This window comes from Elaeis guineensis, chromosome 6, assembly GCF_000442705.2.
Source record: "Elaeis guineensis isolate ETL-2024a chromosome 6, EG11, whole genome shotgun sequence".
In the NCBI taxonomy this organism is placed as follows: domain Eukaryota; kingdom Viridiplantae; phylum Streptophyta; class Magnoliopsida; order Arecales; family Arecaceae; genus Elaeis; species Elaeis guineensis.
Window position 1 is genome coordinate 119,075,808 of NC_025998.2, and position 15,169 is coordinate 119,090,976.

At 36.4% G+C, this 15,169-nt stretch overlaps 1 protein-coding gene, 2 non-coding genes and 1 pseudogene across 4 annotated transcripts in view; 3 read left to right on the forward strand and 1 right to left on the reverse strand.

Annotated features, from left to right (window-relative positions):
• LOC105046766 (thiosulfate/3-mercaptopyruvate sulfurtransferase 2) overlaps window positions 1-10,619 on the forward strand; it is a 41,662-nt gene extending 31,043 nt beyond the window's left edge. The window contains exons 10-12 of one of the 2 annotated variants that reach the window (XM_073259658.1): window positions 9,235-9,298; window positions 10,170-10,237; window positions 10,345-10,619. In XM_073259658.1, the coding sequence (XP_073115759.1) occupies window positions 9,235-9,298; window positions 10,170-10,237; window positions 10,345-10,440 (228 nt within the window). In that variant the 3' untranslated portion in view covers window positions 10,441-10,619. The remainder of the gene's footprint in view (window positions 1-9,234; window positions 9,299-10,169; window positions 10,238-10,344) is intronic. The other variant, XR_012142177.1, reaches the window with a different exon arrangement.
• LOC114914351 (small nucleolar RNA U19) lies at window positions 2,136-2,251 on the forward strand. The gene has a single exon (XR_003801243.1). It is a non-coding gene; the product is annotated as a small nucleolar RNA U19 (small nucleolar RNA).
• LOC114914354 (small nucleolar RNA snoR138) lies at window positions 2,419-2,559 on the forward strand. Its single transcript, XR_003801246.1, has one exon. It is a non-coding gene; the product is annotated as a small nucleolar RNA snoR138 (small nucleolar RNA).
• On the reverse strand, window positions 6,794-7,454 carry LOC140858608 (putative cyclic nucleotide-gated ion channel 9; annotated as a pseudogene).
• Window positions 10,620-15,169: the final 4,550 nt, after the last annotated feature.

Consider the following 15,169-nt stretch of genomic DNA (forward strand, 5'->3'; position numbering starts at 1 on the left):
AGCACTTAATTGATAGCCTTAAATAATAAAAACAACTAGGATATATCCAATTGTTTGATCAGAAAATGAAGAAAAAACTGAATTCCACAATTTCGATCCATGTTGGGCTTTTCATCTAAAGACAGAGAAAATATTGATATTACAAATATATACCATGTTGGTCTATGCCGGTATGGACCAACATAGCTTAGCACGGCCTAGCAAAAGCTTCCAACAATTGAGAAGCTTTATAAAACACTTAAAGAGTACCCAAGGTAACTGGTTCATTATATGTTAAGAGTATTTTAGGCTGATGATGCATTGAACCCTTCTTATCTAATGGAAAGCCATCCTTTGCATCTTTGGTGCACCATTTCTCAACACAGCACAGAGGATTTGTCTTCAATTCCACTTTCTTCATAACGAAATCTACCTCTCTCACTCTCCCATTCACCCATGCCCTTTCTTCCTTCTTCCTATCTCTTTCTCCAATACTTTCCTCTCTCTATTTCTGTATTTTTCATCTCTATTCCTCAATCAACCTCTCTGTCTCTCTACTTCTCTCTTGTACTTGCCCTAATTCTAATAGTTAATGGAATTAAGTTGGAGGAGAGCGACTTATTGGACAAGGAGAAAGATAGTTTGGTGCCTTGGTATCTACTTGGTCTTTTGATTAAGACAAATCCTTTCCTTATTATCCTTTTAGATTGAATCAATAGCATGGAATTGATATAGAATTAGAGGAACCTTAGGGCTAGAGTTGGCCTTGAAAACCAATATTTAGGGTTAGGAATCTACAACGATGTGTGGAAATGGTTAATTAGATTAATTTTGAAAAAGGGGTGCTTATTTTTCATCGGTTTATAATTGATTGGTTTTATCTCTTATTTTTATCAAAACATTTAATTTTTTATGAATTTGCTAAACATTAATGTTAGTTTGATTTTTATGTTTAGGTGATATTGGATTGGATGGCATATTTTGGTTAGTTGACTGTATTTGCATATTTTGGTAGCTATCCCTCTTAAAAGTCGCCTTTCTGTTTTGAATGAAACTTGTTTTTATATATAAAGGAAAGCATGGTTGGCCTAAATTCTTCTTAATGCAAATGTTCCTACTAATAACTTTGGTTTGGAATTGGTGGAATGGGAATTCTTAACATGGACGCGAGGGGTCAAAGGTTTAGCTTATAATGTACCAGAAAAGTTTGAGTTATGAGTGATGTTATCCCTCAAGATATTAAGCCATTGAGCAATTTTTAAAAAAGAAATAAGCAAAAATCCTAGCTTCACGAGTTCATTTTCTAAACAGGCCTAGTTACCTCCTCCTCCTATCTGGTAAGACTTCGCTCCCTTACCTCTCTTCCTCTCTCTTTCTATATATATATATATATATAGAAAGAGAGAGATCAACCTGTCCAAATCCAGCCCAAATCTAGGTTAAGCCTAAAGTAAATCCTAAACCTGGTAGCATGAGGTAGTAGACCTAATGATAGTTTGATATCTGGAAAGACTCGAAAAAAGAGAGCAGGCTAGCCCCAGTCGAAGCCTATCCTATGAGCAAATTATTTTCGTTTACATACGAAGTATTAGCTTTAGCCGACCAATATTGATCAGCTTTAAGTCAAAATTTTGTCAAGAAAACTATAAGGCATTTTGTATCTATGATGGGACAAGTAAGAACTGGAAAGATAATGGCTCATAACATTTAAAGTATCTAGAAAAGCAATGCCAGAAAAAAAATTACTTTCACAATGCTATGACAAATCTAATAAGCATAATACTTTCACAACTACCACCATTAAAAGAAAATGAAAAGAAAAAAATCATGGCTATTGACTCTTTTTGTCCCTAAATCACAGACATCGTGTGTCCCACTAGTATTCTGAAAAAAAAAAGAAAGATGGTGATCATAGCCTTCCATTCCTTGCATGCAGCTCACGCACTAAACCCAGCTGTATACATAGTGCTGGACCGCTGCAACCACTCCATTTGGCAAACCGAAACCCTAGCATCCATCCATCCCCGTGCTGCATGACCTTCACGTCCCAAACGCTCTCACCTCTCCTACCCCCATCTCTCTCTCTCTTGTCCTGCCTCATTGAGTAGCCATATGGTCATCTCTGGGAACTGTTTGGCGTCTCAAGAAATCATACCATCTGGCTTAGTTAGGAGGCGCACAGTGATAGGGTTTCCAACAACCATCTTAGGCCCTTTTGAGGGGACTCCATCTCTATTCCCATATGGTGTCCTCCAAGCAGCCTTAGACATCATCTTCTAGTCTTCGTCTTTTTTCTGTTTTGCCTAAAAGGATTTCCTTCTTTATTCAATTTCACTTTTATATGAATCTAAATCTTATTCTTCTTCTTCTTCCTCTTTTGTTTTTTGTCGGGGTTTGCTTTGTTTTAGTTTTGATTTCTACCTGATTTGCTGAGTAAGAAGAGCCTCACGAATAACTGGATGCTGGAAAACAATAGACCACATCCGGCTCAGACAGGGGCTCACAGCGACACGAATCCTTTTGAGTGAAAGGAATCCATCTTGTCTTTGCTATTCCTTTCTTAGATGGCTTTGGATATCCTTTACATGTCTTTTAAGCTTTTTGTTTGGATTTTATATGCTCGTTTAATTGCGGATTGCAATGTTTTATCCTTATACTTTTCAAGCTATGCTTGTTGTGTTTTTCACCTTAATTTCCTTTTTTCCTCCAATGTAAATATTAGGTCCATACATCATGGGGAAATAAATGATCCGGAGGAACCCTATGCTGATGTATTGATATTGCATATAATGATGCCTTGATATAAATTGATATCTCGGCAAAGGCAGAAAGGGGAAAAAAAAAACTTCGATCATGTATGTAGGGATCTCAAATGTATTTCATGGGAGGCTATATGCAGATGATAAAACTTGCATCTCAAAAGCTTATATTCTGACTTAGATGTGGTTGATATTGCTAAAATAATATCAATAACCCAAGTTAATTCATGAGGTTTATAAATCCACTTGGGAGATGCCCATGAAATATGTGTAGGATCATTATTGGAACCATGATACTTGGTGACCATCAATAGAAGGATTGAATTGACCAACCAAAATTGTCCTTAGTCATTATGCATTGAATAGAAGAAAAAGCTTTTGTAGTGGTTGGATGATAGTAAAAAGTCAAAAATGGGCAAGCGTGATCCCCTTAAATAATAAAATATGTTGATATGAGAAGGAACATATTTGCTAGGTATATCATCTGCAATCGCTTCAGTCTTGAGATGTTCCTCAAACCAATCAGATTCCTTATTAAGATAAAGATATGTAATCCAAAGAACACCCCCACTTTTCTTTGATAACAAGAGGAGCTAAAGCTTCACTTAAATAGAAATCGAAAGGGAATACAAACTGTTAGTAGTACTACATAGTACATACCAAACCCTACTATGAAGCCTCGGCATATTGGCTAAATTATAACAACCAAAGTCAGACTGCCAAAAAAAAAAAGACCTTACGCTCACAACACAAAAATAGTTTGCAGAGATTGCAAACACACCACACCCTAATATTAATAAATATACACCATAAATCTTGGCCTCCAGAAGAGACTAGTGTCAAGAACCTTCCCAATATGTGAATAGTCAACTCCCATACATATCCTTGGAAATCAATCATTCTGAGAAAGAAACTCCTTGTTAAGAACCATATATTAGAATTTCATCTTGCAAGGCTCAAGAAGAAACACACAAATATTGATTTCAGCGAGTATGCAATGCAAAGTTCGATACTTCTTAGTACTTGATTTAGTCGGACCTAATGATATGAAGTAGCAATAATCTAGAATCTCTTCTTTATGTGATAATGCCAAAAATATCAAGTTGGCTCATCTATCTTTCTTTATATTGATCATTACAAACCTCTTGAATTTTCTCTTCTCTATTTTTTTGTCTGTTAGTAGAATTTTTTTCTTTGTGTAATGTTGATTAACAATAGTTTTGCTCTTTATAAGAATTCTCTTGTCGAGACCCTATGAATCAATTGAAACTTCATATTCATGCTAGAATCATAATTATTTAATCAGTCAAAGTTCATGCTAAACTTAAAGGTTCTGTGAATAAGAATTGTTTGACGATCACTTATTCAATGATTGGATGTAATGACTCAATAAAATCTAGAAAAACATTTGTCCTTTGCTCAAACTAAATGAAGCACTACAAGATTTTAGCTTTTTAGTGAAAAGGTTTCAATAGAGTTTAGGGGTGAAAATGAGTCTCGCCGTAATTTGTGGAGATGATTGGATCTACTAGTACTAGAAGACTCATAGATCAGGATTCGTCAAACCATCTCGAACTGGGCAGTTCGGGATGTGTCAAACCATACCAAGGGCTAATCGATATGGTTTGGACATCCGATTTAGAACACTGATGAAAATTGAGCAAGGGAGAAGGAAAGATAAGAAGAGAGAGGAGGGAACGGAAAGTCCGGTGGCGGCTCGTCGAGTCTGCTAGAGGGCCATCGAGGCCTTTGGGGCTCCCGATCTTCCGTGAGATGTGAGAAGAGAGAGAGAGATGAAGAAAGGGAAAGGGAGAGGAGGAGGGAGCGGAAGATGGCGGGGAGAGTAGGGTGAACCCTTGTTTCAAACCCACAATCGAGGGGCTATTTTGGGCCATTCGACGGCCTTCCGGCGGCTCTTCGCCGCCTTTCGCTCCCTCTTCTCTCCCTTCCCCTCTCTTTCTATCTCTTTGTTCTTGTAGTTTCTCTCGCGGAGGATCGAAGAGCCCGAGAGGCCTTGGTGGTCCTCCGACGGCCTTCGCGGCCCTTCGATGGCCACCACTGGTGTCTTGGTTGGCCTGTCTTACCTTCTCTCTCCTTCCCTCCCTCTTTCCTCTTTTTCTCTTTTCCTCTCTAGTTCATCCCTTGTTTTCGTATCAGTTTGGGTCCGATACAATCGGTATGGGGGCATACCATCTTGTATCGCCGATCGACCAGCATGGGGTTCGATTTTGTGTCGGCAATCCTTGTTATGAATAATTTGATGGTTGGAAGGACTCAAATTCCATCACCTCCATTTTCGTGTAAAGGACTCAAATTAGAAGTGGAAATTTAGGGATGCAAATGAGCGGAGTAGCTCACAAGTTGCTTGAACTTGATTGGGGTCCGAACTCGGCTCAAAAGTTTGCAAGCCTAGTTGAGTGTATATATATATATATATATTTAAATATTTTTATTTTGTTTACAATATATATTCTTAATTTATTTTAATATATAATATTATGTTATATCATATTTTAACCATATTTTTTATTAAGATCAAGGCTCGAACTCGGACTTAAGCTCGAGTATGGCTCAGTTGATCTTCGAGCCAAGTCGAGTCGATCTTGGGCGTTGTTTTTTTTTATAATTTAGTCCAGCTCAAGCTTGGGTATCGAGGCTTGATCAAATTCAAATCGAGTTTTGAGCTTGAGTATTTTAAATCGGGTTGAGCTTTAGCCTCAAGCTACTCGACTTAACTCGGCTTGATTTCAACCATAGTGGAAATAAATGAATTTGAATCTAAATTAAGGACTTCTTACTTATAGCCTGCACCAAACTTGGACTACTTTAGAGTTCTGTTCAAGTCACTATCATGGAGAACGAGAATTCAGTTCTATTCAAGTCACTATTATAGGGATAGAGAGCTAATACATAGGGGTGCTAACCAGTGTAGCTGGTAAAGTTACTAGGTACCAATGATCTCAATTTGAGTCCCAACCTTACCCTACTTTCAACTAGAAAGCTTCCCATCTAAGCTTGGAGAATGCATGGATGCATACAAACGGAGATCAGAAATAGAACTGATTTAACCTGAAATCGATCGCCTGTCCGATGTGGTTCAAAAGATATTTTAAAAATGGTCAAAACTTGTTCCACCCTAGGAGAACCGAATGAACTGGTCAGATCTGTTGGTCCTGTCCAGTTTGACTGTTTCTTTTAACTAAAAGTTCTTTAAGATTAGGCTAGGACTTTTGAGCCAAATCAAGTTAAAATGTGATAGAAAACATCAACTCAACTACAGGAAGTCCAACAACATTTTAAATAAGAAAAAGAAGAAGAAAGAAAGAAAAAGTTATAGGCCAAGTTATTTTGATTTATTGCATGAAGTTGGTGTACATTAATTGAAAAATAGGCTAAAATATTATATTTTTATGTTTGCTAATTTTTCCTCTTTTTTAAATTTTCTTTTTATGTTTATATTTTTAGAATCTTGTTAGAAAATTTAAAATATAATTAAGACATCATAATGATGTCTTGTTGATATTACTGGTCCTAGTTAATCCCAGAGCCAAACAGCTTGCTGATTCACTATCCTGAACGGTTTTACAAACATTGACTAGAAGTCACCACATCATATAACCTTAGGAAATGTAGAAGATCAAGTGGGTTATACCATGCTGCATCACTGTCCACAATTTTCCATTTCCTTTCCATGCTTTCAGAACATTCAAATATGAATTATATGTAATATACTTGTATCTTTCTAAAAACAAAAAAAGAAACATAGCAATTTCATAAATACCACAAGATGCTTGGTGATGACCGTAACCAAATCAAGAACCATATACATTGACACTCCAATTGTTATACGTTGATGTACATTTACCAAAAAAGAGAAGGGCCTTACAATTATTAACAACCAAATGCAAGACCACTGCACTGTACTAGATGTATCGTACCGAACTGGTATGCAGTCTTGTACCATACCGACACTCGATATGCTTCACCATCTTGTATACTGTGATAGAATAGTATCAGTATGGAATCTGGTACCGAGATAGCGAACCTTAATTGAGTTACTTAGCAACATCCAATGCGAAGTCAAGTTCGGGAGGCTTTTGTAATTTCACCAATTCTCTCACACTCTTGCTTCGGAGTTTATGAACTCCATGAAGAGCATTGGCTGCAAACTGAGATGCATAGATGGTCGTTCCAAGGCTCGAACCACCATTCATGTGGGCACTTACTCCTGCCCTCTCTTCCCTGAGCCATGGTTCTTTCATCTTCTTCTTGGTGTAGCGTTGCCATGCTACTTGGATAAAGCAAGCTGCCCATGTCCTTCACTGCTGTGAATAGAAGCGGAAGATGTGCTGAATCTGTTTGCTGTGAAGCTGTCCGAACTGGGCTAGCCACAAACTTCAATTCATCAGCAACCAAAGCAAAAGCCTCCACTTCTGTCAAAGCTTTTACAGTCCTAGTGGATGATGGCAGATTGGAGCCAGATATTGGATCCAGAGCCCAGGTTAACAATTCCTCACCACAGAAATCTGCCTCTTTCAGCAACCCTCAATTGAAGAAACCACTTCTTCCTCCATCAGTAGTTACACACTCCAAGCAACCACGAATGATGAAGAGCATCTTATCCATAGGATCTCCCTCCCTTACAACATAAGTATTTTCTGTATGCAGGCTTGGTTTTGGCCATTCGCAAATTGCATCTAGCAACCTCTCATCCATGTTCTCGAGCAGAGGACGTACCAACCAGGAATAAAGACCCAAGCTTATGGGCGACTGTATAGATTGGCAATGATGAGAAAGTAGAGATAAAAATAAAATTCATTATCACTGAACTAAAGGTTAGCAGAAGAAGAAAAATTATCACTTACTCTTTTCACCAAAGCTAAACAAAGATGATGCTTAATGTCTCTCCTAAGGTCCTTGGGCAGGCTCTAAACCAAGGTTTCTTCATCACTCGTGTCTCCAATCATTTGTATTGATATTATTGTCTAACTCATTCCCTAAGATCCTGTGGCATTAAGCGGTGATGCATCCATTGCTCTAAGTCATGCCATTTGACTCTCATCTCTTCAAGCCATAATGTCAAAGACTGGAGGTAAGTCTGAAAAGAAGTACGGATATGATCAAAAAAGAGAAGAACAGTAAAGAATGTCCGTTATAATAGATCATTGAATTTTTCAGAATTTAATCAGCACCAGCATGGCATACCTGCATGTTGCCAAGAAGGAGTCCAAAGAGAATGAGTCCGAAGATAGCTAATGCTAAAGAGAAGATAACCTCTCCAGGAAAAGTAGCTGTTTCGAGTCCTTGGTCAAGGGTACTGTGGCACGCATTACAGCAGAGGTTAAAAATAATTAGCAGAATATGGGTCAGTTTTGGACAACTTTGGCATGCTGCATGTTATACTTAAACTCCACACGGAAGTTATACATCTTATTCTGCAATTGTAAAAACTTCATATCATTTGCTAAAAGAGAACGCATATTCTAGTCCTTTTAAGGTCCCAAACTAGACCAATGTGGTCACGAAACCAAATAAAAGAGCAAGGTTGATTTCAGGTTAACAGGGTGACTGATGATGTGCAAATGATATCATAAAGGTAAGACAGGACACATGAAGCCTATCCCAAATTCATAAGATGCCCAATATTAGCATGTGAAACATATGACAAAATGCAAGTTTATATATTTTTACAACCATGTGGTCAATTCTAATCTTTGTTATTCTAAAGCATTCTACATAAAGGGACTGAATTGATATGTAGTATATAAACATCTTGAATAACCAAAGAAAATGTTTGTTGCGTGGGAAATACCATATAGGGGCCTAAATTGGTGACTAGTCAGTCTAGTCTTATTGTACGTATGATTTTTATTCTCCATTCATCCATTTTATAGTTAAAGTCATATTTCAAGTTGCACATATTTTATATTTAGGAATTTTCAAAAGAAATCAGAAAAATTCTTACAATCTATGTTCTGATCTGATCTGATCTGGCCCCCTCTATGTTTTATGACTCCATCCTGCTCTTAACAACTTTGGAACCCACCTTTCATTTCATGGGGAAAAGGAAGAAAGATGATCTCTACCAATGTTTATAGATAGATTCTAATAAATAAAAATTGGCACACAAAATTAGCAAGTGACATGCAGCCTAATGTAGGAGAGGCTCAAAGAATGAAGAGTTACTAGGCCTGAGTAATGAATAATTTTTCCTTTTTTGTGAGAAAAAGGAGAGCATCTCTCTCCTCTCTGAAAAGCTATGCTTTAGTTAGTGATATGTGGAGATACTTGGTCACTTGCTGCTCTCTCCTAACAAGTAAAAAACTTGTTGTGTCTAAATGAACTTGGATCACTTCCATGGTGGACTCAACAGCTAATTGGGGCATTTTGGACTATAATCCGTGAAATGAGGTCTTCTCCTGGCTTTCTGGTATTTGCAAATTCAATAGCTCATAGTCCATAATCAAGTTTTTTTTTTTTTTAAACCTTATTGCAGATGCTGGATAATTCGCATACGCTTTTGCCTGCGGGTGAACTTACTAAAAGATTTGAGCAAGCAGGTTAGAGCTAATCTCTTCATATCTAAACATAATTTTCTATAGGTGGTACCTAAGTCGGTTTGTTTCCACTTCTTTAGTCTTGTAGTGACTTAACCAAAAAAGCATCTTGCATGACATGATATACATGCACCAGACACTATCCACTTGAGAAAATATATATGATTGTACCATCAGAAAAATCTGGTGATTCCTTATTCTATTCAGGCTGTGGCTACATAAAATTTTTATGTCCATCTAATTTTAAATCCTAATGGACTGTGGAAAGTACTCACAATTAGTCTGTTAAAGTCTTGACTGTGGATCTATTGAATAATTTCCTCTCCTTTAAGATAGCATGATGGTTCGATCTATCCTGGGTAAAGTCTCCTGGTGATTGCACCAGAGACATGAGAAGGATCCTTCTATTTACAGCACTAGAAACTGCTCTGCCAAAGGTAGTTGTGGAGTTATCTTTTTAATCACTATGGTTTCAACCTGTCTTATCACAACTGTATTAATTGGACAGAATTAGAAATATCACTGTCTGCCCTCTTTTTTGCCGATCTCACCCGAAGTATGAAAGCAGAGTTGTTAACTGCATTATACCAAGATGTTCTTCGTAGCCTTTATTAATTTTGTGAATGGCAACCAATAAATGAGTGACCCAGTAACTCTACTCAGATGAGTGCCATGTAATTTGATGGCATGAAACTTTTTGGACATTCTGTTCAAGAATAAGTGCATGCATCTTTTTCTCATAAATATTGCTTAGTGCATCTCTTAAACAGGTGGTAATATTTGTACTTCAAGAAATTCCATATCCTTTGGTAATACATTACTACTTTTTATTTTTTTTAATAACAATTGCCACCGAAACCCAACCTTGTTGTAGGTATCTCTTTAGATCGCCCCGTGGTCACTTCTTGTGGTACTGGTGTAACTGCTTGCATACTTGCCTTGGTAAGACTTTTTTTTTTCCCTCGTTCATGGAACTCTTAGTTTTGTGCTTTCTACAAGAGATGTCACCTTCTTATATGGACTGAAATAACTAGTTCATCTTATTTCAGGGTCTTTATCGGATTGGAAAGACGGATGTTCCCATCTATGATGGATCTTGGACTGAATGGGGATCCGTATCAGACACGCCCGTCACCACTGCTTGAATAGTTTGTTGTGCCTCATGTTTTTCTTCTCATTTTTTTGTAGTTCAAACCAAGAGAACATGAACAAGATGGATATACTTGCGCCAAACCAATGCTTCTCCTGTCTTTGTACACGGTTTACTTTAGACAAAGTGATTTATCCAAAACCATCAAATCAAAAATTAGATTTTGGAAGGTAATACTGGTGTTCACTTCAGAATGGTGATAGAACTGATGTCAGCATATGGTGGAACTAACTGAACTAGGCAATGGTCTACTCTTTTACATTTTTGTTTTTTTTGTTTTTTTTCTTTGAATATTGGTTATTCTTTTGAAACTGACAAAACACCTCCAGTTCTATCCGGGGGTTGTGCACGCGATAGATGGATGGATGTGCGTGTAAGAGAGAGAGGTTTCCCTCTTGGTTGAGATCTCAATTAATATTGATCACTTGGTAGTACTGTATGTATAAAATCTCGGCCAATATAAACTGGTATATCATGTGATGTCAACAGAAACAATATGAATATATCAACTGAGCTTTTCAATCAGTATTTTAATACTTAAATAATTTTTAAAGAAATAAATCCTAAAAGCAACATATAATTGTTGCTAATCTTGGTTTTACCAAATCGGATGAAATCATGATACGCCGATTTCTATGTATTGGCATAGATTTTGATATCTTGGTTCCCATATATATATATTTTTGAGAGAGGATATCTTGGTTCCTATGTATTGAGACAAGACTATAGCATTCCTAGCTATAAAGCAGTTTTATATTTTTATCTGCACAATGTTTTAGAACTAGAAAGGCAAAAAGAATCATTGGGGGGTCGGAGAATATTTATGAAATGATGTAAATCTTATTCTGGATAGCTAATCTCAAGTACCTTACTGGTCGATAATGTGATATCTGCTCATTTGCGATGATCGTTGAATATATTTACTTTCAGGGATGTTAGCTTGCATCAATGGTGTACACTGTCAAATGATCATGCACTTTTATCGTATTCTTGAATGGATTCATAACACTAATATCTCAAGCAGGAGGTCTCTCCAAATTGTTACTTACTTTTACAATGAAAAGAATAACAGTTATTTCTTTATCCTGGATTGCTGTTATAGTCCTCTTGTTAGCTATTTATTATAATAAAAATTAATAAATAATAGCAAGAAAATGATGTTATTGGTGATATGACAGTCTATTGAATAAAAAAAATTATTCTTTAAATTGCTCGACAACATGAATAAAAAATATTATATTATTTTACCAAGTAAAAATAGAAGGATAATCGACTAATGTTTTTTTAAAATTTTTTTACCAAATTAATGTAGGTTTGAACTTATTTGTCAAATTAATGCAAAAAGATAAACTATCATTTGAAATGATGTTTTTACAGAAAAAATATCATGTTTTTTGATCTAGTTAGCAATCCCTTTCTAGCCTAAATAGAATAAAAAAAAAAGAAGATTAGAAACACCATTTAGAATGGCATTTTTGAAAACGTCATTGAGAATGGTGTTTTCAAAAGTGTCACTCAGACTGAATGGTATTTTTAGGTCATGATTGGCGCACTTTATTTGCTCCTTCCCGCACTGCTTCTTCTCCATCCCTACGACTCTGTCGATGCCGATATTGACTTCCTTCTCCATCCCAATCGGATGTCCTCCCCGCGAATGACGTTTTCAAAAGTGCCATTTAAAAAGATATTTTTAAAAGCTCTTCATCACACCCCTCTGTCTCCTCGATGCCCATTGTACCTTACTGCTTTACCACCCCATTCGAAATGGCGCTTTTAGGATCGTCCCATGCAGATTTGGTTGGATTGAATCTCTGTATCTTGATCTCAGGCAGCGGTTGTGTTATTGGTGGTACCAGAACAGTATCGATTAGATTGCTATTCGCTAGGATTGCAACTAAGATTATTAGAGCACTACTGGTACTTCGATTTGCTTATGAGACTAGTATCCGAATTGTAAGTACTATCTCAATTGGCTTGGTCTGGTGGCAATGATGATAATAATGGTGGCGATATCGGTGGTGCCTTGGATGGCTACGATGGTAGTGGCATCTTGGATGATCATTATGTTTGCTGGGACTCCGAACCTGAATTTAGACCATTTTTATAGGTAGATAATCACGGAAGAGTGAATGATAGTCTTGGAAGAATAGTCGAATCGATTCGAAGTTAGTTCGAGTCGACTCCTGAAATCCTAACAATCTACTTTAGCTTAAATTCACAACACAATACTTGAATTAACTCATAGCTAAAATTTTTAAACCTAATTCACCTTCCCTTCTCTTGGGTTGTCTAGCTGGGCAATATATCATTTTTGTTGGAGCATGTCCTCTCAACTGGTATCTTAACGTGATATGTTTCTCCCATACATTAGAGAAGTGGAGCTAAGTTGTTTAAGCTTGTTTCTTGCTATTTCAAAAGATGTAATTGAATTACTTGATATATTATTATTATTTATATTATTATTTTGATTTATATGGTCCTTGTAGTATGATATTTTCTCTCTCAACCTTTCGAGACACATCTGAAGACCAGTATCCATGTCCACAAACTATAGTATCTTAACACATAAAATTAAACAAGCAAAATATTTAAACTAATCTCTAATAGAAACAATAATTAATAATATAAGGTAAAATAAAAGTATCAAGTTTACAAAAAGAATCTCACAGTACTATAAGTCAAAAAAATACTAAGTCCCACAAGGACGTCGTGGTGCCCATGGTCGCTTGGACCTTCTCAAAAAGGTCCTCAACGGTTGCTCTTACTCCTGTGTCACCTATGATGGCCCCTCCTCTATATTAGTGGACATCTCCTGATCATATACATGAGGAATAACAGGTGCTGTAGAAGCATCTGCGAGCTGAGTGACCCTCTCAACCCCCTTATCTGGATCCAACTACGCAGACTACTTGGATGAAGAATCATGATGCCAACTCAGACTTGGTGCTGTCATCTGAGGTAGTAGGAAGATGAAGGCCCTAGCATCTATGGATCAAAATGTCGTGGCATATGTGCAGCATGCGACGATGACATCTACGAAATATTGATGGTGGCATATATGAAACATGTGGTGACGGTGTATATCTCATATCTGGTGCATCGGATGCTCTATGCTAAGACGCACAGCTATTTGGATTACAACCAATCGCCGTCAATGTCCCTGAACATGATATCTCTATCTCATGCAGTATTTGGGTCCGCTCATCCTCATCAGTCATAGATAAAATACGACGAGTGTCTAACATAAGATCCGACAAACAATCAGTCTACATAATAAAAATAAAATAAAAATTTAATAAATTAAAATTCAATATGAGATTGATATAAGGCATAAATTTTGTGGCCTTACCAACATGCACACAGTAGAACTCTCATTCTTGTATCCTGAAACTGTATATCGAGACTGCCCAATGATCTGTACTATAATATTAAGAAATCAAGTCATGTAGTTCTCGGTATATGGATGGCTTTTCAATATGTGATCACCATGAACTATATAATCTTGTCATACATTTTAAATGGTGATATACTCTGCATGCCTGATACGCCAGTCAATATGAGCTTTCTCTCATCGATTAACATGATGAAGTTATTGACTGATATTAAACTACTCTGGAATGTCCTGAATCTGATCAAACTTCTGCAGTACGATCTGAAAGGTGCTACTCCATCATATCAAAATAAATAAGTGGCACCCTAGCCGTCCAGATATTATATCCATCCATATAAATCTATGGTAATATGGATAATATCTGATCTGTGTATAGCTCCCACAAAAATTGATAGAGTTAAAAATAAAGTCAGATTAATAAGATCATTTTTCAGTAGATTATGAATACTATAAAATAATATTTATATATAAATTAAAATTATTCATTTATATGTATTAGCTAATATATCTAGCTGGCATCTATAAACTCATGCTTCCTTCATCGATACGTGGTGAACGTTGAATGCAACATTTTATCTGCTTGACAGTATATTCATATTAATTGAATTTCATCGGATTAAAAATAGTACTGAGTTTCAAGTAGTGGAACCAATATTTTTATACCTATATCCCCAAGGTGCGTCTAGTCTGAATGGAACATCGGGGTCATACTGCTGTGATGACATTTCAAACAACTATTTCTGCAATTGGCTGATAGTCGGCATCCTTTCCCATGTCCAAATATGCTAATTTCAAAGAAATCATATATGATATGTCCAATCAAAAGTACAATAGAATGTAAAAAATTAAAATTTATATATCACATATCTGTAATAATATAAGATAACCATCAATCTTTGACGGATCTGCACTATCCTATATAGGCGAAATCTAAATCCTCTGGGACATAGCCCTGTACCGGGACATAGCCTTGTATAGAAAAATTAGTATTGCTTGAGGTGAAGTTAATGTTTTTACCATTGTTAGAGGATTTAAATTTTGCTTATAAGCTTAGTTTTTACCTTGTATAGATAATGTATATGACTTTAATAAGATTCTTTATAAAAATATAAATAATAAGAGTAGGAATAGAATGCTTACATTACCATCTAAGATGGCCTGTGAGCGATGAGTCTTTTGCAATGTAAGAATACTACAGTCTCGAGAGTCCGGATGCCATTTCTTGTAAGTCATAATATACTAATAAATTTAAAACAATGACATACATCCCAAGTGTATTAGAGCATGAGAAATATAATACATAGAACAAGGATTCATCTCTGGACATAGATTG